The following is a 22,882-nucleotide window of genomic DNA, read 5'->3' as shown; positions in this document are numbered from 1 at the left end:
CTTACATAGACATTCATATTCAGTCCAATTTATATAGTAAAGTAAAGTACACCTATTATTAATCAAATTGTTTTATCTAATTTTGAAGAAGTCACATTAGACTACTTCAGGATATAACCTGCAGCTCAGATCCTAAGTTTCCTTCGAAGATCAGCATCACTATTGCCCATAACCTCCAACAGTGCTGGTCATCTTTCTATAAAAACAAATTCCTCTGTAATCTCACCATATATGTAATTTTAAATACTTGTTAGATAGAATTTATAACCAGTCAGTTTATGTAGAGGATCCTTTTCAGGCCATCACTGCAACAATTTTTTGAGAAACCACCAGTTTATCCAATTGCCCAACACTTAAGTGCAGCATATCCCACTGGTTGCCCGGCAACGGCACTGTGACGTCAAATCTCCGGGAAGTGACTGCACACGGCTGTTGTTCATCAAGAAACAGTTACACAGTTACAGCATGTTAACTCCCCCCAAAACCACGACATGTTGTTTTTACATTACTGTTTGTGTACGAGACACAACTTGTTAATTAGCCGTGCTGGTAGGCGGATTGTTGAACTTTGGAGAGATTTAAGGACAAAAAAAAAAAAAAAAAAAAAGCCAATGAGCTCATTTGCCAAAATGGTGAATCATTCATGTGAAGGAGAGAGTGCGGAGTGAGTGAGAGCGGCGCAGTGCAGTAAGGACAGTTTGAATAGAGTAAAACTAAATAGAGCCAGGGCCTGCGTATAATAGAGCTGCATATATTAAAGAAGAGAACTCTCACATCGGGAAATTGCCTGAAACTGGGGCAGTGGTGTATGGCGTGAACGTAATAATATGGGATAGAATGCAGGATAAAGAGAATAATAAAGTACACATTCATGCTGCACAGATACATTCACACATACTACGCTGATTGTGTTACAGTGAATGACAGTACTGTACCTGTTAGAGCACAACCATCCCTATGAGTGCAGCTTTTTATCCCCTGATCTTCTGTCATCCTTTCGCCTGCTATTCCTCGACCCTTCTCCTTGCTAGAAAACACAAACACATACATACATGTAGTTAAGACAGGCTATTCTTATCTTTAATAGTCGTAACACAACCCAACACACAAACCTGAAAAAGAAACCTGAGAGAAAGGAGAAAGCAAAACTCCACACTCTGTAGAAACAGCAATCTGAAACTAGCAAATGTTAGTAGTAGCTTAATTGTTAGGAATATTATTAGGGACCCAAACCACACAGCAACCTGACACCTGGAAGAAGAGGAGCTGTATTGTTATGGAAAGAGTTAGAAACAATAAGGAAGATTGTATTTTCACAGCAGAGTCACGGCACTCATTAGTCATACTGTTGACTAATCGCAAACCACACAGTCAGGAGCACAGTCAGCATCCCCTTTGTTATGCAAACACAATAGACACCACACAGTGTCAGAACACAACATGCAATGATGCACTTCAAATGGCTGCATTTATGCTTTTTTTCTCTGTACTTTTGTGCAGACGAGAGATAATGAGGACAGTTTTCCCAAACCAGTTAATCCAGTGTTAATCAAATATCCACCTGCAGTGCCGCAGGAAAACATGATCAGATGTAACAGGTCCTGTTTTTGAATTCACTGCCTGACTTAAAGCTGCACTCTAATCACATGTGGTATCTATAAACAGTGCTCTTTGAGGGACTGTATGTTAGTTTTGAGAGGGGAGGGGGCAGTGCAATATTTTTTTAAGCACTTATTTTGGCTTGAAAGAGCGGTATGCAACTTTAAATGATTGTGTTTTGTACTAAAATCCCTCTGAACCCCAAAACCCCACTGGCGGGATAAAAAAGCATGTTTTCCTTTTTAAAAAATTCACCAAAATTACACCATTTATGAGCCCTGCGATTATCTGGCGACCTGTCCAGGGTGTACCCCGCCTCTTGCCCAATGTCAGCTGGGATAGGCCCAACCCCCCTGCAACCCCCGAGAGGATAAGCGGTTACAGAAAATGAATGAATGAATGAACACCATTTATCATGGCCAGAGATTATAAAAACAGAAATTATCGTCAGTTTTCAAGTTTCCACCGGTCCTTGAAAACATCATGAGCATCAAGAGCATGTTATTCGACATGTCTTATATAAAATATGTGCAGTCACTGAAGGGGTCTCATTTAAAATTATTTGTAGCTCTAGGGAGGGTCAAGATAAAAAAAAAAACATCCTCTGATAAACGACAAACAGTCCCTTAGAGCTTAGATACAGTATTTCCTTCATAACCTCTTTCACCCTGATTTCCCTCTTAAAATTCCTCCTAAATCATCTTTAAAATCAGGAAAAGCATTTTTATCACATGCATGGCAATGTCGCATAATGTATTTATTCTGTATCTGCTGGTTCCAACACTTAAGTGAAGCTACACGCAGCTCACACTGAGTGAAATTTTGTGAAATATTTTTTTTGTGTAGCATTTTATATTCATTTCTGTGCAAGTCATCATGACATATTTCCGCTAGTTTCTTCTTTGTTACAGCTCCACTTTGTGATTTAGGCTGTTAGAATAGTGTCTTGCCCTGTGCAGCTTTAAGTCAAACTTAAGCATTAGCTGTTAGCATTTGACCAACTATGTTCTCCTAACTGATCCAGGCATCCCATCTAAATTAGACTCTGAGAACACAGAACACAGTGAAAGCATATCCTCATGCCAACCTCAGACCCGTCTTCCTGCAGAGAGGGACTGCGCTGAGGGTCTCGGTGCCAATTGTCACCTCGTTGGGTTTCCGGTGTGGGAGTAGACACTCGGCGAATAACCTTCCTGATAACCTGCCCGAGGTGGAAGAACGTTGATAAAGGAAGACAAGATCTGATGGTGTCTGATGTTATCAAAACAACCCTGTGACAGGTTTTATTTCAGAACTAAATGGGAAATAGAAGTCAAATTATACATTACTTTTCTACTGACGAGGTTACCATCACGGTCCATGTAGTGTTCCTCGGTCACAGACTCGCCTGGGATATTCCTCGCCTGTTCTCCCTGCAAGTATTTGTGGTTAGGCTCAGCAATGGCTGATAAAACATCTTTTACCACCACCAAACCAAAACAACACCCCAGGAGAGAACCTCCATGTCAGAAAGAGGCTGAGCACTACGTTAGTCTTCAACCAGCCGATGTAAACACCACTAACTGTAACAGGTTCAATAGTCATGTCCGCAAACATGACTATCACACCATCGAGGAACACACAACAACAGCTATCAGGACACCAAGCGATACTACTACAAGGCACACCAGACTGACCAGTCTAAACCAAACCAAACCAAACCAAACCAAGGCTCAGCTAGCTTTTGCTCCGGGCTTTCGAGGTACCTTCAAAATGAGACGGCGTCTGAAGATTCTGGTGGTTACAGTCTGTTCTTCCTCTGAACCGGAATCTACACTAACCCGCTGTCAAGGAAGGTATTATTATAAGGTCATTACACACACACATGAAGGGACTCAAGATGACAAAGAAGCAGATGTATAGGCAAGACAATTAGTTAGCTGAGACATTTTGTTGATGTCGTTTATGTACTTCAACTCCATGGTGTCAAACATGAGAAACCTGGAATAAAATTCTGAAGTTTATGTTTCTTTAGCAAACCTTAAACCATAGATATAACAAAATCACAATATCGTTCTTTAGTAGCTCTACGCTGTTACAGCGGTTGCTGTTTGTAACATTACCTGGACTTTTTTCTCCGACACCAGTGCTCCCTCTTCCTTTCTGCCGTTTGATGATTCCGATGAGCGGTCCTGAGGTGAGTGCTTTGAGTTGCTGCCGTTCTGTCGGGACCTCCCTGATTCGCCCCTAGACGAGGAAGTGATGGAGTCACTAGAGTTCTCTTGGCTGTTGGGTAGGAAACACAGAATTAGGATTGCAGCAGTATAACGCACCAAAAAACAGATAATCTGAGATGATTTGTGAAGAAGATGCATGAGGAAAGAAGTAAAAACAATGTTGTGATTCTGGGACTGATTCTGTTTGAAGCCTAGAGTTGTGTAATGCTTTTACCTTTCCCGCCTGTCGAGCAGGTCTGAGCTGACACTGCGGCCTGGCGTTGGTGGTTCCACATTGACGCTGGATGAATCACTGTGCCAACCTGAAAGCGAACACACTTCTTTTTCTGCCTGTTCAACCTGATCAAGAATCTCCTCAACACTGGCCTTGGTCATCTCTCCGTCCTCCTCCTTCTCCTCTGAGCCTTCTTCTGTCTTCACCTCCTCCAAGAGGGATCCTAATGCCTCTTCTGCCATTTCTTTGTCTCTGTCACCCTCCTCCTCGTCCTCGGACTCATTGGGCTGACGTTCCCCAAGTGCCTCAACCCAGCCCTGAGGGGAGAGGCGAGCTACGGCCTGGTCCTCGGCTGCCTGGTCCCCCTCTGATGTCTTGCAAATCTCTCTTTCACTGCCACACAATCCTTCTCCATCTTTGAACTGCAGTCGTCCATCTGTGTCGTCCACCCTGTCAACCTGATGGACCTTTTCCTCACTGCCCCCATCAACTTCTTGAACCTCAGCTATTTTATCCACACTACCTTTGACAGCCTCTGCTTCTATTGTGGTGCAATCTTTTTCCACTTCATGCCCAATTTCTATCAGATTCTGTTCTGCTGGCAGATTCTGGAGATCTGTCACCTCCACCTCACAGGCTGCCCCCTTATTCCCCTCATTTATCACATCTTTCTCTTCCTCTGCACACCCCTCCTTCTGTTCTGCCAAAATGTTATTCTCCTCTACCAGTGGAGACCTATCTTGTGTTATCATCTCACACTTCCTCTCCACATTTTTAATCAAGTCTTGCTCTACCCACTTCTCCACAAACCCACTTCCCTCTGCTAACTCCGCTGCAACCACCTCACCAACCTTCTCTATTTCCTCTGACACTTCCTGTTCACCTACTTTCAGAAATACATCGTCCTGTGCCCCATTGGGGGAACTCATGTGCGCTCCTCCATTTCCCATTTGTGCTCTGTCGGGTGATGAAGGGGTTATTGATGATACTGATGAGAGTGAAGGGGAAGATGTGGAGTAAGCCATGTCGATGTCTAACTCACACATCGCAGCAGGGAGGGAGTGTGACTTGGGCTTGTGACTCAGCTCCATTTCTTGACAAGACCTGTCCTCCTCCTCGCTCAAAAGCAGCTGGTCGTTCAGAGCGATGTGGGGCTTTGTGACCTTGGGAGGAATAGGATCGGGGAGTACAAAAACTGGGACAGACAGGGCGAGCTCACAGGGTCTCGGGGGGCTCCTAGGGGGGCTGTCTGGCTCTCCGCTACCTGGCTCTATCTCCGGGCTCCAAGGCAGGGGTTGAGGCTGGGAGTCGGCCAGCAAAGGGGTGTCTGGTTCTGGGTAATGGTGGTGCTGGTGGTGGGCAAGGGAAGGGTTGGGGGTGACGGGGAGTTCGGGCTCCAGGAAGTGGGGGCTGGAGTGCAGTGCGGCTGGGGACTGCAGCTCTGCTAGAATGCTCTGATAATCTGTAGGTGACAGGATGAGAAATGTAGAGACATACGCGCACCGAAGCATGCCACAAAGGAATATAACACACCGAAAAACACTCACTCACACACAGACACCCTAACACAGACACCGCATGACATAGACGATGGCACAGAGGCTGAAGTGTAAAGCATGTATCCAGACAACCACTAGCTGAGATGGTGATATGTCAGAAGCTATGGCAGTATGATCAACCAATTACAAACATATGCAGTAAAATGTAATAATACATAGAATACATTTTAATGTATATGTCTGAAAATGCCATATTCAACACATAAAAATAATAAATTTATATAAAAAAGTATATTCAATTTGACAGTAATCATAAAAGCAATGCCATTTTATTAATAGTTGTTTAATTTTCTGTGAGTGTTCATTCAACAGTTGTGAGTTAAGACGTTGAAAGTGGGACACAATAGTGACGTAAGGCCATATTAATTATGTAGCTGGGGATGTGATCAGTGTGAAATATTAATATTTGCCAGGGTGTTCTGTTACATGCTCACATGAGACAGTTGACAGATGAGAGATGTCAGAAGAAATAGGGGAGGAGAAAGCACAAGATAAAAGACGGACTGGCTAAATGAATAATTCTATCGTGGAAGGGTCAACGGGGGTTCGAGTTGGAGGTGGGGGGATGGAGTGGGGACAAGTACACTGGCAAGTTGGACATGGAGACAGGGAGCGGAGAGGAGGAGAGGAAGGGCTGGGGCTAGGACATCGGGAGCCAGAGGGGGAGACAAGAGGGAGAGCAGACAAGGAGACAGGGGAGACGGGGCGGGAGGGGAAGGCCAGCTGGGTCGCTAAAGACTCTTTGCTTGGAGACTTGCTAGAGGGCGAGGCCCTGCCTGAGGTTGAGGAGAGGATGGGAGAAACAGGCCTGGTGGTGGGTTCAGATGGGTTAGGGGCAATAGAGGAGGGTACAGGGGTGAGGTTGTTGGGTGTGGTTGTAGTTTCGGAGGGGGCGGTATTATGAGAGGACGGGTCAGAGGTAGATCCAGATGAGGTAACAGAGGAGGTGTTTGGTTCAGCTTTTGGAGGGTTTGGGGTTGGCGTGGTGAGTTCAGGGGAGGCTGGGACAGGGGTGGGAGAGGGCGGGAGAGACGCAGCTGGAAAAGTAATTGGTGACGGAGAATAAGCAGCTGGTGAGAGAGGTAAAGGTGAGGTGATGAGGGGGATCGGGGAGGTTGGATGTGGCGAGAAAGGGTACGCAGGGGACTGACGAGGGTCAGCAGGGGAGCACTGAGAGATGAGGCATGGGGGAGGAGGGGAGAGGAAGTTAAAATGAGGTGGATTAAATCGTGCTGGAGGTGCCAAGTCTTTGAGCGAAATGGAGGACTCGTAACTTGGAGAGCGGCGTGGGGGAGAGGGGCGGCAGTGAAGCACTTCAGTGGGTGTTAGGGGAGTGGGTGGGGGCGTTGGGGTTGTTGTTGGAAAGGAGGGGATGGGAGTCTGCACGATGAAGGCAGCTTGAGTGCTTCCAGGAGTTAAGGGGATAATCACGCAAACTATGGGAAAGGAATAAGGCAAAATGTTTGCAGCGGAGATAGAAAAAATAAACAAAAAGTAAATTAGAGGAAGAGGAAAAAACATAAGGATTGATTAATGTGAAACATGCTTGCACAAGAAGACAATGAATGAATAACATGACTCAAGGGTGTGTGGAGGAGGAGGCATGTGAAGGATGGATGAGGAGAGGACAACACATGACTCTTAATTTGTTAAGAGCTGTTATGTGCTGTTATCAGCAGTAGATTCTGCTGTAGGGAGGTGATGGGAGGCAGGAGGAAGAGGAGGAGGAGGAGGAGGCAATCTGGTTTCACAGAGGAAGAGATTCTCTCATCTATCCAAGGAAGGCTCAGAGGAACTGGAGGAGAAGTAGGAGAACTAAGCTAAACCAATAGAGAAAAGCAGATTCTACAGGGTTATGTCATCTCTACTCAAGTCAGACATAATTGAAACAACATTTAAAGCAGTACGTAGTATGCAGCATGCATTTAGAATGAGATTTTAATGATGGATATTGCTCATTTGTGACAACTGGATACACTGATGTGATTTGTAGAGGAGCATTCACCTTTAGCAAGACGTGATTTAAATAATAATAGTGGTTAATTCAACAGAGGCCGATTCCAATCAGTATTAAAATGCTATTAAAAGCATGGCGATAATTTAATGAATTTAATGAATTAAACAGCAAGACGGATTAAAGTTTAAAGCAGAATACCGTGATGCGGCAAATTAACTGTAAAGCTCGGAAATCAGGAGCGCATACGTGGAACATTAGGAACCAGTTGTCCAAACAAAATCCAAATCTGACTGTAAATCAGTTTCTTTTAGAGATTTGCACCAGGACTATGCATATGTGACCCATGCATTGGCACAACAACAACAAAAAGGTAGCAGGGAGAGGTAAGAGGTCAGCTAGACAGAGCTAAACTTTACCATCAGCCTGATCCCGGAAAACAGCGTTATCATCGGCAAAACATCTTGTGCCTGAAATGTTACCATAGTCAAATATTGGGCCCTCCAGTAAAGTCACAATATCCATCCGATTGACTTTGGTCAGCACTGAAGTTAAGGCATCCGCTGTGGAAAAAAGAAGACAAAAAATTCATTGAGTCACCTGAAAAACAATGAAACAAGGTTCATAAATTTGAGCAAAACTGCTTATTTCATACAGTGAGCCTGTTCCTAAAAGAAGGCATCTCTCTTGGACTTCTAAACAGATGATGGGTTAAGCCCAGTTCAGACCAAAGATTTGCTACGAGATGAGTTGAAACGTGCAACTACTTGCAATGCACCGCTCTGCAACGTTCTACAAACCTGCCAGTACAGACCAATGCAACTAGATGAATCCGTGTATCATCTCAATGCAACAACTCTCTGTACTTCCGTTCTGTTTTCAAGCTTTTCAGGCTTTTCAGGTTTTGACATGACCATTGGACTTCAACTACAAGCTGATTGGCTGTTGAAAGAGGCAACGTGCTTTACGTTCTTAAACCAGCCACAGGCGATTTGACCAGCTGAGTTGTAGGTGACACCATCAGCCGGCTTGAGTCTAGCTCAGACAGACAGTTCACGCCACTGCAACTTTCATCTGAAACGTTCTAAAAGGGTTTCATCTCGTCGTGAATCTCTGGTCTGAACTGGGCTTTGGAGAGATAAAACAGAAAGGGAGTGTGGAGGATAGGCAGGAATACAGACAGGGAAGGTACTGTTAGAGATGGACTACACAGATGCTTGTGGAAAAACATTTTTTTTAGTTAGTTAACTAACATTAGAAGACAAACTTTTAAGCCATAAATCAAGGGCATAAAGACTGGAAAAAGTAAGAGATACAAAGAGAGGAGAATTGGAGACAGAAAAGTAAGATTTTCAGATATAAAAATAACCTTACTTGTGGCATTTTTTCCTTCCCGACTGACCCATTTCTTAAGTAGCATGAAGCTCTGTGCTGTCAAAGAGTTGGGGTTCTCTAGTCTGATGTGGTTGATCTCATCCACTGTGAAGTTCATCTCCCGAGCCAACTCTGCCATGGGGCACAGAAAGCAACTCATAAATCTTCTAACTATAATGTATAGTCATTTTAATCATAGTGGAAAACACACAAAGCAGAGATGGTAATATATAATACATATATTTGTATTTCAAAATGATTAAAAAAAACAGCAATAAGTTACAATTTGTAAATTACACTGTTAGCCTGAAGATGGCAGTAAATCTCAGGGTGTGAGACTGACAGCACCACAGAGAGAAAGTAGAGGTAGAAGGGGATTAAGAGGGAGAAAAAGATGCATTGCAGACTGTTTCTCACCTGTCCAACTAAGTCCCAGGTGATCTGCAACGATAGCCATGCGCAAGTCTGTCCGCTCACAAGGACTCTGGGGACCTGGGCAGATAGAGGACAATGACTCATCAATACCATTAACATTCTTCTCCCCCTATACACTTATATAAGAGAAGAATATGTACATACATAATTTTCCTTTTCTGGCCACTTATTCATCAGTATTAACAGCATTTATCAAGGTTGTGTTTAAAATATTACAATGGTCAGCATATTGGTGTAATATAGCCGTAATGTAGGTTCAGTTACTTTCCCAGGATGGCAAGAAAAGGATATTTCACAGTAGAGACATTATGGACAACTTAAATATGTTCATAGAGTAAGTGGTGCTCTGTGACTGTTTGTGGTATGTATCCTCTAGGCAGGCAGTAACTGTCATGAGAACCACACAAAACAAAGCATAACATGACTCTCAACAACAGACTCATTGTTCTACAAATCTAGGGTGGAAAGGTCTATGTTAGAATCTAAAATGTCAACATGCCAAGACGCTTTTGTGTGTTCTTTGCCAACACTAGTTAGTTTTAATGACAATTAATAGCATTAAAAATTCTCTAACAACAAACTACTACAACAACTTGGTAGCCACCCCGCATAGACAGACAGACAGACAAACAGACGGACCAGGGAGTTGTCAAAAAAGGGACTGGTTGTGCCAGTGGACCAGACACTACTACTGGCATGCTCAATCAACTATACGGAGGTTTAAAAGGGTTAAAGGAGGAGAACAGAGAAAAGAACAAGGACAATACAGTACACAGTACATCAATGACAAAAAAGAAATTTAAATGACAGCTACTGTTCTGAAGAGAATATGTAAACACGCCACAGGCATTCCAGTCAATCCATTAAACGATCACAACGATGTCATGCAACTAAAAGTGATATATATAAATATATAGATGTATTTTAAACATAGTGTGAAAGTTTTACAAACTAGGCTTGATCTCCGCGATGGGAGGCGTTCGAGACCCTGTGAGTCCCTGACTGCCCTCCTTCCCACCAGTCCGCCTACTCCTCCTGCTCCTCTCACTGCCGGAGGCCCTGTCCGTCGTCGCCACCTTTGCCCTTACGGACGCGGCCCCGGCCTCAGCCCTCGAACCTCTACCAGACCTGGATGAGCGGGAGGGCTGGGAGGGCTGGGAGGGCTGGGAAGGCTGGGAGGCGTCCGACAGAGAGGTGCTCCGGGAGGTGCTGTCTTCCTCCGACTGCTCTGTCTGCGTCTTTTTCTCCTCGTCTGACAGGCGGTCCACCAACTTTAGCGTCTCCCCGCTAATGCCTTTAAAGTATTCGATGGTGCGCTTACAAACCTCACTAGGGTTCTCCTGTCTGTCCTGTCTACATGCTGCCTCAACTGTGACACTGCTGACCTGATGTCTGTCCTTCAGTGGTAGCCTTGAGGGCAACTGTATGGCTGCTCTCTCTGTGTCCAATGCCCTCGTTGGCTGTGAGGTAACCCGAACTGAAACAAGTGAGCTAGCTGTGGCGGCTGGGCTGCTCTTTTTAACATCCTTGATTGGTATTCTAGACCTGGGTTCTACTTTGGCTATGGCTGGCTCTCCTCTTTTCCTGACCTCAACCTTCACTGCTTGCTTGGGCTTCTGTTTGCCTATGGCTGTTCCCTGCGTGTGAAATGACCATCCAGATGCTTTTACTGGAAGCCTAGACTTGGGCTGCTTCACTTCACTTTCTTTAATAGCATCACCTTTCTGCTCCTGCACTTGACTGCTGCTGTGTACTTCCACTCTCTCTTCTAAATCCCTACAGCACAGTGTTTCTATCCTGCTAGCTTTCTGAAGAGTGGGCTCAGAGGAGGACTGCAAATTAAACACCACACTACCACACTGGATGTAGTTGGCCTGAACACTGGAGGACTCAAGGTTATTGTTGTTGTTGCAGTTCTCAGAAGGGTAATCTCTTCTCTCTATCTTGGGCTCAGTGTGTCTGCTAGACTGGCTCTCTGCACACTGACCCTCTATACTGATGTATTCTGGCACCATCTGACCCTCCGACATCTCAGCTTTACAATCGGTGAGATCCCCTGAGTCTTTTTTCACAGTTATAGAGGCAGCTATGCCCATCTTAATAGGGGTGCGTAATTTGGGATCAACCTTAGAGGCTGTGATTGTGCATGAGGAGGCGGTCTCAGCTATGGCTTCGCAGGTGGTGGCATCAGTACCGGTATAGCCAGTGTCACTGCCAGGCTGTGCAGTGCTGCACTTTGCTGTTGTTGCTGCTGGTGTTGTTGGTGTTGTGCTGCTGTCTGTGGTAGTATCTATAACCTTCACCTTCCCATCCCCTGACTGAGAGGTAATTACCCCCAGGATCTTGCCCCCTCTCCCCTTTTCCCCTGTTTTAGGGTCAGAGGAATGCTCACCAATCTGGAAAAACTGAAGCCTCTCTTCAACAAAGTCCCGCTTGCTCATGTCAATAGCACCACTGCGGGTCATCTCAAACATCTTCCCTTCGTGGAATGGGAAGGGGTTAGGCTCACTAGTCGGTGTGCTCTCATCAGTCGGTGTTCGAGCAGGGGTTGTGTCAGGTGTTGTAGCCTGCGATTTGTCCTCCACCGATAAACCAAAGGGCTTGGGGTCCTCATCTTTTACTTTGGAATCAAAAACATTATCATTATCACCCCCTTTGGTGGGCCAGGGGTCAAAGTCCAGGCCTTTGGTGGCAACAGTTTTAAAGGTTGAATTCAGTTCTTCCTCTAGTTGGTAGCCAAAGTAGTTTTCTGCAAAACTCTGCCGATCTGGATGTCTTCCTTCAAGAGTGTAATCTTTTTCGTCTCCAGAGGCTGAAGATGATTTGGCTTTCTTTCCATTGTCCCCCCCTTCCTCACATTTCTCTTCCTCTATCACTTCAAGCTTGGACTGACTAAATGAGCGGTCAGTTGTTTTTCCATCATTGGACAGACTAGATGTTTTAGGGTCCTCGCTCAGTCCATCATCCTCATCCTGAAGGTCGTACCCATCTAAAGAGTCTATTTCAGTAGCATCTGTGTCATGGGAGAACTCAGCAGTGGTTGCTATGGAGCAGTCAGTGATTGACTGGTCATTGCCATTTTGATCAAAGTCAGCATCCTCCCCCTTTACGACACCATTGAGCCCAGACTCCTTATTTTCGTTCTTCTCTGATTTTTTGGTTTTCGTTTTTTTATCTCCCTCCTCTTTCATTTTGAAGGTGTACTTTTTGATGGGGATGGGATGGAAGACAGACTCATCATCGCTAGAGTCACTGTTGTCAGCACCAGGGGGAATAGGGGATGGAGGCTGGACCCTGATGATTGGCTCAGCTAAGAGGTGCCTATCATGCTCCTCTTGGAGGTTCACCTCCATCATCTCTGTCTCTGCCTCAGAAGAAGCACATGACCCCCTTTTCTCAGGGTCGGACTGCTCTGCCTCTAAAGGAGGAGGAGGTGGAAACTCTATATAAGCCACTCTTTTCTCCTTTGACTTCTGTCTCTCTGCATCCTGTTTTCTATTGTGATTCTCTGAGAAAGCTGGCTTAGATTTTTCCTTTGTGGGCTCCTTGTAGATGAAGGTTTTCCCTTCCTCCTCCTCAGACTCCTCTGGGATAGGGCTTGGCATGCCAGGCATGAAGCCTATCACCGACTCTGGCGTTCTTGAGGCCAGACTCACTTCCTCCGAGCTGGGGGTCTCAGGGGTAACAGGACTTTTCCCAGAGCTGTCCATAAAAGTCACTTGTTCTAGAGTGTCATCTTCTGGACTTCCTTGAGGGGAAGGAGACTGCTTTTGCTTGACAGTGTAAAATGCACCCCTAGTCTCATGCACTGTCCTACTCTCATGGCTTACTATCTTCTTGTACGTTCCCAGCTGTCCCGAGGCCGTTTCTTTCTCATACTGCTTTCCTACTTGTATGCTAACATACACAGGTAAGGGTTTAATATCTTTGAAACCCTCTGTGACAACTACAGGAGTTACTTCATCCAAATACTCTGCTTGGTCACTATCAACACCGTTACACACTACATTTGACAGGCTACCTTCTGATGAGTCTGTGGATTTTCCTAGTGATGATCCACGAGTAGACTTGTTTGATTCAGAGTTACTGTGCAACCGATTTCTAGCTAAAGTAGGTACATGAGACCCTGCCCTCTCATGTGGTTCAACGGAGGCATCTAATTTTAAACTGGTGGATTTGTGATTTTCGGGAAAATTAGACGGCTTTCTTACAGGAATTTGTGATTCCGAGTTTTTTTTTAGACTATCGTTGCTATTTGGGCTTTCTCTGACAACAAATTCTGTGTAGATTATTTTCTTGGTGGTTTCTTGTCTTTGGGAATCACTGTTATCTTTCATAGAATCATGGATTAAAGCCTGAGATAGTTTGGGAGATTGGGGTTTATAGTTCCCGTACTCTTGGGTCTCCCATGTTTTGAATAACTTTTTCTCTTCCTGATCTTTTCCACTGCTCTCATGCTTATACTTATTTGATTCACTATCTAGACATCTCCTCTGGTTTCCAGGACTGTCTGGTGTTTTTGGAATGTTGGGACCAGCAAATACCTGATACACAGGTAGCTTACTTTCCTGGAGTTTCCTGATAGGAGGATTTGAATTTTGGCCACCCTGAGGACTCCTATCTTGCCTTTGAGCCTCTTGCTCAAACTTAAGCCTCACTGCACTAACTTTGGAGGAAGACATTTGAAAGGGTTTAGAGCTTTCACCTGTGCTTCCCTGCAATTTGCCATCTCCTTGTTTTCTTGGGTCTGAATCACTGTACTGCAGCAACACTCTCCTCTCTGGACTGCTGGGCAAGCTGGCACATTTCCTGTCACTGGAGCTGAACCTGTCTCTAAGCCTTTCCCGGCTCCATTCTTCCCCACTACCCCCATTCCTATATGCTGACCTCTCTGGACTGCTGTGTGTAGAACTGGGCCCTGAACGCGATTCTCTGAAATCTGGTCTTCGAGATTTCTTCTCTGGAGACGAGAGCTCATCATTGAGCTGTTCTGTTTTATCACGAAAAAATTGTGATACCTCACTGAGTTTTTCCTCTGCCTCCTTTACAGTCCTGTCCACTCTGTCCTCATACATAAGCTGTTCTCTGTCCTTACTCTGTGTGTCATCTGACACACGCATCCAAACTGATTGCTTTGGGCTACCAGGCTCAGACGAGTACTGCAAAAGTGTCAGTTTGTCAAAGCTATCATCAACGTTGGCCATTCTTCCAGATTTGTCAAACACATTTCTCGATGACCTGAAGACATACTCTGTCCTTGGCCCAACTGATCTACCCTCACTGTGACTGCTTCTGTCTGGTGAATGGAAGCGAGACCTATCTCTCAGATATTCCTCTGTGTCAGAATGAGACTGGTCAAATTTCTCAGAGAGAAGCATTTTGTCTGCAAAACTGTAAGATTCTCCCCTAAGTTCTGATGATTCATCCTCATTGTACTCTACAGATTGCTGGCTAAGTAGCTTTAGTGTTTTGTAAGAGTCATCTGCCATGAGCTGGGCTGAACTAGGGCGACTGTCTTCCTCTTGTGACATGGGTGTATTCACTCTGGGGGAGTCAAGGTACACTGGAAGTGATTCCTCAGGCTCCTCCTCTTCCTGTCTACTCCCTGGGTAATAATACATTTCATTTTCTGCATGGTTTTTTGTCTCTCTGATGATGACCTCTGTTGGTTCTGCTTTATTGCCTTTTTCAATGTGAACCTCAATTATTCTCTCAACCTTAGGTTTGGAGTTCATGTCCTCGAGGACTCTTTGTGATGTTTCCTCATTGCCAGACTTGTGTTCAAATAGTCCAGCGAGCTCTCTAGAAGGGTCCTTGCCCGACTGAAAAGCCTTCATTATGTCATGAACAGACATGGTTTCCTCACACCTCTCTGATGCTGCTTCTTTGCCAGGTGGTTTGTGGTAGACCATCCTGGTGGTGGTAGTGATGTGAGTCTCCTCCTTTACCCTCATCCCTTTCCCCATTGGATCCTCATCTGGGCTGACTTTTACTGAATAAGATTTATTGTGATCGGGACTTGATGTACCTTTAGAATCTGAATCAATATATCGGACAGGATGTGCATCCTCCATTGCAGGTTGCTTGTTATCCTCTGGGGACTCATAACTCCTGATGACATGAACAACCTCAGTCCTAGTCTCTGTGATCACTGGGGGAGCTGGGATATCCTGAAAAAGGGCCTTGGGGCCCATACCTTCTGCACTCTGAGGAGCAGAGGGTGTCCTTTCACTCCTGGTCTCAAAGCCACTGTCTGAGAGAGGGCTTTTATCCTGTTCATGTGAGATATCATCAGGAGAGTCGAGCACAGTATCTGCTCCAAAAAGTGCATCTGCTACTTTACTGATCTCTTTGTCTGAAGGTGAAGAGCGCATGTTTGTTGGAGGCATTTTGAGCTTATGCTCCTGAACTGCTATGGTGGGTTTTAGAACACGTTTCTGCTTCTCCTTGCCCTCTCCTTCTCTCTTGCCCTCATCTGCTTTATGCTTTGTGTCATGCATTTTGGAGAAAGAGCTGTTACCAACATCATTGGCCAGGTAGTCAACTACTTTGGAGAGATTGAAATCTCTATCTGGTATTGTTTTTGATTTGGCTTGAGGAACCACAGTCTCATATCTTGGTGGATAGCTCCAGTTGCTTGGTGGTTGCTCAACTTGTACTTTTGAGAAGTGTATGTCATCCAAAGAACCCCTTGCAAGGGAAACCCTACCATCTTTCACAGCATCTTTAGTAAGGATTTCGCTGACTTTTACCAAATCTTGCTTTACTTTCTCCACAATCCTATATGGCTCCTCGTCCTCTATCTTAGCCTCTTTGGAAGAATCAGACTGAAATCCTTTATTGGCTGTGGAATTTGGGTCTGTCTGCAAAATGGCTGACATTCGTATCAAGTCCTCTTTCATTTCGGCTACATCCTTCAGAATTTCTTGACTGGATGACAGTGGTGATGTGGTGTTTGATTTCAGGCCAGCAGAAAAAAGAGGGGCTTTGATGGGGGAAAGAGTTCTGGCAAAGGAAGACTGCATCTGAGCATTCACCTCTATGGGCACCGTCTTTCGCGGGGACAGAAGGGCAGCAGCTGACTTTGACACCTCAGGTAACTTTTTAAACTGGGGCTCTGGCAGCACATTAATAACAGAGTACACTGGAACAGTCATTGTACTGGATGTCACAGCTGTGGTGGTGTTGGGAGGGGATCTTAGAGAGGGGTAGATAGAATTTGAAGCTGATGATCTTATGGACTGATATGAGGAGGATGCAGAAGACGACATGGACTTCAAGGTGCCATAGCCTGCAGAACAAGAATTGAATGTTTTTTCAACCTCATCAAAGGCTGCATTGACACTTGTAGTCGCAGCATTGGTGGTTGCTTGTATCCTCTCTTGAAGACTGCTTGTGAGAAGAGACGTCGGGGATGAAGAGCGGTACTGTGTAGGCGACACAGTTCCGTTGATCAGTGCTGCAGCACTTGGAGGATTGTTGGATTTAAGGGGGGACGAAAGAGAGGCGAAGAGGTTTCTTGCAGGGCCAGTGACGTCTGCGGCAAATGAACGCACGGAGGAGAGACCAGGGACTGTTTTTATAGGTGACGAAGATGCTGTGCCACTAGAGCCCCCAATAATGGTCTTGTATGGCAGGGGTGAACTGAACATACTCAGAGAAGATTTGGGAGAGGTTGGTGGGGTCATGCCTATTGACGCTCTTTCAAGAAGAGGGCTTCCTCCTCCAGAGACAGTTATAGGGGAGGTCCTAGCAGACAATGCTGCCAGTCCTTTCATAGATATAGAATCTGGGGCGCTTTTACCTGGTGAGGCCAGGGGACTGGGGCTGACCTGGACTGGGTACTGGGATTGCTGGACTACAGTTTTTATAGGAGAGGAGATGGTTCTGTAAGATCGAATGGGAGAGGCCATGTCACTAACTGACTTTACAGAAGAGGCAGGTGATCCGGGGATGTTGGTCTTGATAGGGGAGGCAGAGTTGATGGACCAGACAGACTTTAATGGAGAGGCAGAGGGCGTGTTGGATGACGAACTGGAGAGGGAGCCAAACCCAGACTTGGCTTGGCCAGGGACGGCGACAGGAACAGGCGACCACGCCTGATAAGATCTCGTTGAAAAGACAGGTTTGTGAGGGTAGCTAGAAGGCTGTGTTCTCGGCGAGCCTCGATCAGTTGTTTCTTCAACAATAATTTAAATCAAAAGCAATAAAGAAGCAAACATAAAATGTAACGAAAAATAATTTGAAATAAAACATAAAAACCAGAAAGAGAAATTTGAGTCAGTCAGAAACAGCATTATTCACAGCAGCAAGAAAATTTTATACATGAAATGTAAGAAAGGCCCCTATTCAAAAACCCAGGATGATTTGACAAATGATGGTCTAAAAATCAGTGACTAATGACAAAATACACCCAATAAAGAACAGAGCATGTATAGGAACAAAATGACTTGACAAAAAATGACATGGTAACCAAAAAACACAATTCCATTGACTTTTGATGTGCTTTATCTATTTTCCTCCTTGCAACAGTGCCTTTTACTGTACATGTTTGATTGACATGTGTTTATCCTTTCATTTGGTTCATTTTCGATGCCAGATGACCCCACAAGTGTAAACCATCAATAAAAAAAATGTTGCTTTACTTGTTTGGTCATGACTTAAAATAAAATATGAGGTTGCACTTTACAAAAAAGTAACTGTAAATCAGCAATTCATGCCTGTCCAATATACACTGCAATTTCAGTCATATCTAAAGCATCTATGTTTTCACTTTAATCAACATTGCTCTTGTCTTACCTATGAATATAGTTTAAATAACATCAAATCACTGACAACTTTCTTTAATGGAAAAGACTTGGATAGACAAGGCTGGAATAACAAAACACAGACAGTACCTCAGAATTTGTAAAACTTCTGCGTCCTGATAATAAAGTGCATTGTGAAAACTTCCCCTAAAAATGCTTGTGCTAACAAAGACTCAAGGAAATAAAGTTAATGTAAAGTGCAACCTGTTACCACATTAATATACACAGCCGCACACAATCATAAAGCCAATAAGAGTGAAATGGCCACTACAAAAATGAGAACAATTCAAAAGAATATTTTTATTCAACATGAATCAAAACATTTTTTGTTCAAATGATAAATGAACAGACAGACATTGATTCCCAGTGTTTCCACAAATGTAAAACAACATAACAGTTGAAACAGGGAGACTTTTGTCAACATGGGGTGGGTAAGCAAAGCGTAACACACAGTAAACCATGCAAATGTTGGATGAGTGACAGATGATCAAAGAGTATGTGTCAGGTGGTGAATAGAATAAACGATGGATGAACAAGTTTTGTCAGGTAGATCTATTTCTAAACTACAGCTATATGAAAGAACACTGTTTGAAGGGACCTTTAGACACTAACACTAATTAAAATCACAAATATCTGAAATCAATTAAAAATTTCATGTAAGTAAAAATGGGAAACTCACTCGCTGCTGGGTCGGTCAAATAGCTGTAGCGCTTACGCAAAGCTAAGGAGGCAAAGGTATGACGTCGTTCTGGCTTTTCAGTCTGAAACAAACAAAAAAGAACAAAAGATGCTTTAACATAAAAAATATGGTGAAATGTGATTCTGATCTGTCAGAATTAGGTCTAAATAATAATGTTAAGTTGTTAGGTTAGATGCTGCAGTGCACGGATACTGCCCTGTTATTAGTGAATCAGCACATGCTGTTAGTACTGGCACAAGGAGCCACTGCAGGTGTACTGTAGTGTCTCCTCTGGAGAGTAGTGGACTGTTTCCCTGCATCTCCTCACTCACTGCACCTCTCAATGTCATAACTTCCAATAATATGTGCTTTGCCTTTATGACCTAGTCCAGTAAGTGGTAAGCATGGGTAAAATCCAACTTCCAGTTAGGGATGGTGTGTTTAATGAATGTCCTCTTATCAGGAATTGTGTCCATTTCAATATTAGGGGAGTGGTACATATTCAGTCTCCAGGAATTATGCTCATATTGGACAATTCTGCATTACGTGATTTACCACAGTGGTTCCCAACCGGTGGGTGGCGGTCCAAAAGTGGGTCACAGGTCCTTTCTGAATGGACCTAAAGTGACTTGCAAACGTGTCCAGTTTGTAGAAAATGACTTTATGAGTGAGTGACAAATGGACAGCTACTTATCAGAGACAGCAAACTAGCTGAATATACACTGAATATATTCGACTGTGTAGACCCTGAGGAGAAATCTGGACCCTGTGGCTGGACCAGTTGGGAACCACTGATTTACATAATCATTCAGTGTCAATGTAGTTAACAGTGTGGCCTTTATGTCATAAGTTGAAAAGGAAAGGCGTGGAGTTTGGTGTGATGAACGTGGGTCTAGCCCGTCTTTCTTTCATGGCAATGCTCGGAGTTTGTGACCTTCTAAGACAATCACTGTTGTTTCTTTGGAAACCGGAACATTTTGCAGACCTTAAGCATGTTGCCTCACCTCAACTTTCACTGTAGTCATACTAGGGCTGTCAAAATTGGCCAAAATGATGTTTGAGTATATAACAAAAAAAAACCCAACACATAGGTTCAACGACACATAACTACTTTAAGGGCTGACCCCTGAAAGTTGAAGATTCAAATCATCAGTCGGAGAACGCTTAGTTTACTTGAAGGCAATTTATTTATTTTCTTTTTTAATCAGTCAGTGTGCAGTGTACTTCTCAGGACGTTTCAGTCCCCAGATTTAGCGGCAGAGTGAACGCCTCTCTCTTGTACAGGCAGCTGCAGACCCAGAACCAGGGTGAGTCTGAGTGAGATGGAGGCAGCTGCCCAAAAGAAAGAGAGGCTTTGCCCGGTCAGGCTCTGAGATCACATTATCTTCTGCGTTCTGCATAGAAGTGGTGAATTTACAGCTCATGGCAACGTAATACGATACAGTTTCTGGATTTGTTTGATATCTAGTTTCGGCAAAAACTGTTGCACTTTTCTGATCTGTCATTAGTGTTGTTAGCATGAATTAGCTCGGAGGGCTAACTTTGCTTTACTATTGTGAACGTCCCTCTGAAACCCGTTCAAACTCTCAAAACTCAAAGTTTATATGAAAAAAAAGGAACAAATAGTTGTATATTTATATTGAACAGCCAAATCTGATTTGACTGACATAATTCTGAATCGGGTGCAGCCCTAACTAGTTGTGTAGGTATGTTTATTTGGACATAAACATGTCTTTTTAAAGATCTACATACCTAAGCCTTACAAAATTAACCAATAAATTATGTCATACTCCTTAAAACTTCATTTTAAGACTGTAGACATATGTCTCTCTCTGCGCCATGGTTGGTGCTAGAATGAGAAGTGAGAATGTCTCTTGGAGGTAAAGTGAATGATTTGTAATTGATGTTCGATAGTGTAATTTTTATACAGGTTAGGTCATATTCATACTGGTTTCAATAAACAATTTGATGTTTTTTTTTATCTTTGCTAAGTAAGAAAGTTAAAGTGACACTGTGTGCAATTCCCAAGTGGGAATTCGCAAGGCAGACAGCCACCGTAGTGCTGCGTTTTTCCTCCCCACAATCGAATATCAATTTACACAATTCAATGTTTTTTGTTTTTTTCACAGTTTGATTTTATAATTATATCTAGAATAGTTTAACAGCCCTCAATAATACTGTAGTTGCAATGTGTGGTTATTGTCGTAGTACTTTTTGTTTGGCACTCAGTGTTCAGAAATGATGTCACTGAGCATAAAATGGGTGCTGAATTATCCAATATCAACTATTTGTTTGGCGAGTAGGTTGATATATTAATGTAGAAGGAATATAACATAAATGCTCACTACATATAATACAAATACTCATACATAAGAACAGCCTCATCTCCCTTTGATTAAACTCTCCTAGAAATGTTTTGTCATGCAGCTGAGGGAGTTAGTCGTCTCTGTTACACACAAGCCAAGGACAAGGGTGAAGAAGGGAAACCCCAAATACAACAAAACAGTGACTAAGTAGAGAGATGATAAGAGTTAGGGTTTCATCTTTAGCTGACAAAAGATACCAGTGTCCTGTGTGAAACGTCCTATGAGTTAATAGTAAGGATGGAGACATGGTGATTTCCTGTCGGACATGTATGGAAAGGAAGATAGAGATGAAAAACAAGCTGAGGTGTGGCACAGCAATTGGCTCCACTGCATTTTGGGATGAAGACAACAATAAATAAACAAATCCTTGCTGATTAAAAACAACTGCCACTTCCACTCATGCACTACACGGGGTCACTTCAGCAATAACGTAGCTGTGTAAAAAATAAACGTGCAGTCAGAAGCATCTTTCACACCAAGGTACTGTACAGAGACGAAATATCTGCGACACGCATATTTACTACAGCGTCTGCAGTAAAGCCAACAGAAAGGACGACAAAGAAGAAGCAGTTCCATGTGATGATGAAGAATCTGTTTTACCTCATCATCAGGATCAGACTCCATATCCTGTGGTATTCCAAGATGCATTGCAGGAGAGGAGAGAGATGACACAATGGAGAGCAGGGACGTTATAGTGAGCGGGGAGGTGGGAAATAAAATTCAGGGGATGAAAATGGAGCAGCAAAAACAACAAAAGGCATCAGAAAAAATCTATGGGATTAATACGAAAAATAAACAGCAAAATAAACAAAAGCAAAAGCAAAATAATTTCAGTTTCTTGTGATCAATCAATACCACAACAAACAAACGCATGAGAAGAGTTGTCTTGTTGCATAAATCTTATGTACCCACAGTGAGCCAGGCACTAGAACAAAGCACGATGTGCATGTGTGTGTCTGCATGTGTACGTTGTGGGGTCTTACGACTGGCACAGGCTTTGACACTAATAAAAGACACAAGCAGCAAGCAGTCATCTCTAAACCAAATGAACTTCAATGGCTCCTGATGTCAGGACAACATCCCTCTCTGTGTTTCAATTTCATTTACATGTGGATGATGTGATATGGCCTACAAGGACGAACTGTTCAAACATGGTGATCCTACCTTCTTGTGGGTTGGCAGTGTAATATTCAAATTGCATACGGCAGTCTGTGGAAGGCCTTTACTGGATTTTGGCTCTCTCAGGAAGGAGAGTCGGCCGCATGGCTCCTGGCCCATATCTCTGATCTGTAGAGGACAGCAAAGACATGCATCACAAGTTGACCGTAACAAAAGGTTTCAAGAACGACCCTGCAAAGTGGAAAATGTGAAGAAGAAAAAAGCTCAACCCACTGCATGTTCCTAAACTTGGAAATGGTCTTACAGTATAAAGGATGTAGCAGACAGAATGCAGGGCTCAACAATTGACCTTTTGCTAAGTCCTGCCCCTGGACGCAAACTGACCGATCATAACGTAGCATCCGGCCAGCTCAGACCAGGGTCTGACAACAACACAGCTGTGCTCCGCTGACTCTAATGCAATCATTTCAGATTTCCTTCATTTTCAGGCTGGTTTTGTGGATTTGGAGCTAAATGTTGTGCCTGGGGCACGTCGTGTATTAATGATACTCGTTACCTGG

At 43.8% G+C, this 22,882-nt stretch overlaps 1 protein-coding gene across 30 annotated transcripts in view; it reads right to left on the bottom strand.

Annotated features, from left to right (window-relative positions):
* The window catches only part of ank3a (ankyrin 3a), a 171,856-nt gene that overhangs the window by 5,270 nt on the left and 143,704 nt on the right, over nt 1-22,882 (bottom strand). For 14 of the 30 annotated variants that reach the window (XM_050072036.1, XM_050072030.1, XM_050072034.1 and 11 more), the window contains 13 exons: nt 22,368-22,490; nt 21,804-21,830; nt 18,838-18,919; nt 10,304-17,530; nt 9,334-9,408; nt 8,917-9,048; nt 7,962-8,105; nt 4,030-5,491; nt 3,702-3,864; nt 3,345-3,422; nt 2,928-3,011; nt 2,687-2,800; nt 936-1,027 (listed from right to left, as the gene is read on the bottom strand). In XM_050072036.1, coding sequence (XP_049927993.1) covers nt 956-1,027; nt 2,687-2,800; nt 2,928-3,011; nt 3,345-3,422; nt 3,702-3,864; nt 4,030-5,491; nt 7,962-8,105; nt 8,917-9,048; nt 9,334-9,408; nt 10,304-17,530; nt 18,838-18,919; nt 21,804-21,830; nt 22,368-22,490 — 9,783 coding nt within the window. In that variant the 3' untranslated portion in view covers nt 936-955. Of the gene's footprint in view, nt 1-935; nt 1,028-2,686; nt 2,801-2,927; nt 3,012-3,344; nt 3,423-3,701; nt 3,865-4,029; nt 5,492-7,950; nt 8,106-8,916; nt 9,049-9,333; nt 9,409-10,299; nt 17,531-18,837; nt 18,920-21,803; nt 21,831-22,367; nt 22,491-22,882 lie in introns of those variants that run through there. The other 16 variants (XM_050072057.1, XM_050072058.1, XM_050072059.1 and 13 more) reach the window with 12 other exon arrangements.

The sequence above is a fragment of the Epinephelus moara genome, chromosome 19 (genome assembly GCF_006386435.1).
Source record: "Epinephelus moara isolate mb chromosome 19, YSFRI_EMoa_1.0, whole genome shotgun sequence".
Taxonomy (NCBI): domain Eukaryota; kingdom Metazoa; phylum Chordata; class Actinopteri; order Perciformes; family Serranidae; genus Epinephelus; species Epinephelus moara.
This window is presented reverse-complemented; position numbering and strand designations above follow the sequence as displayed.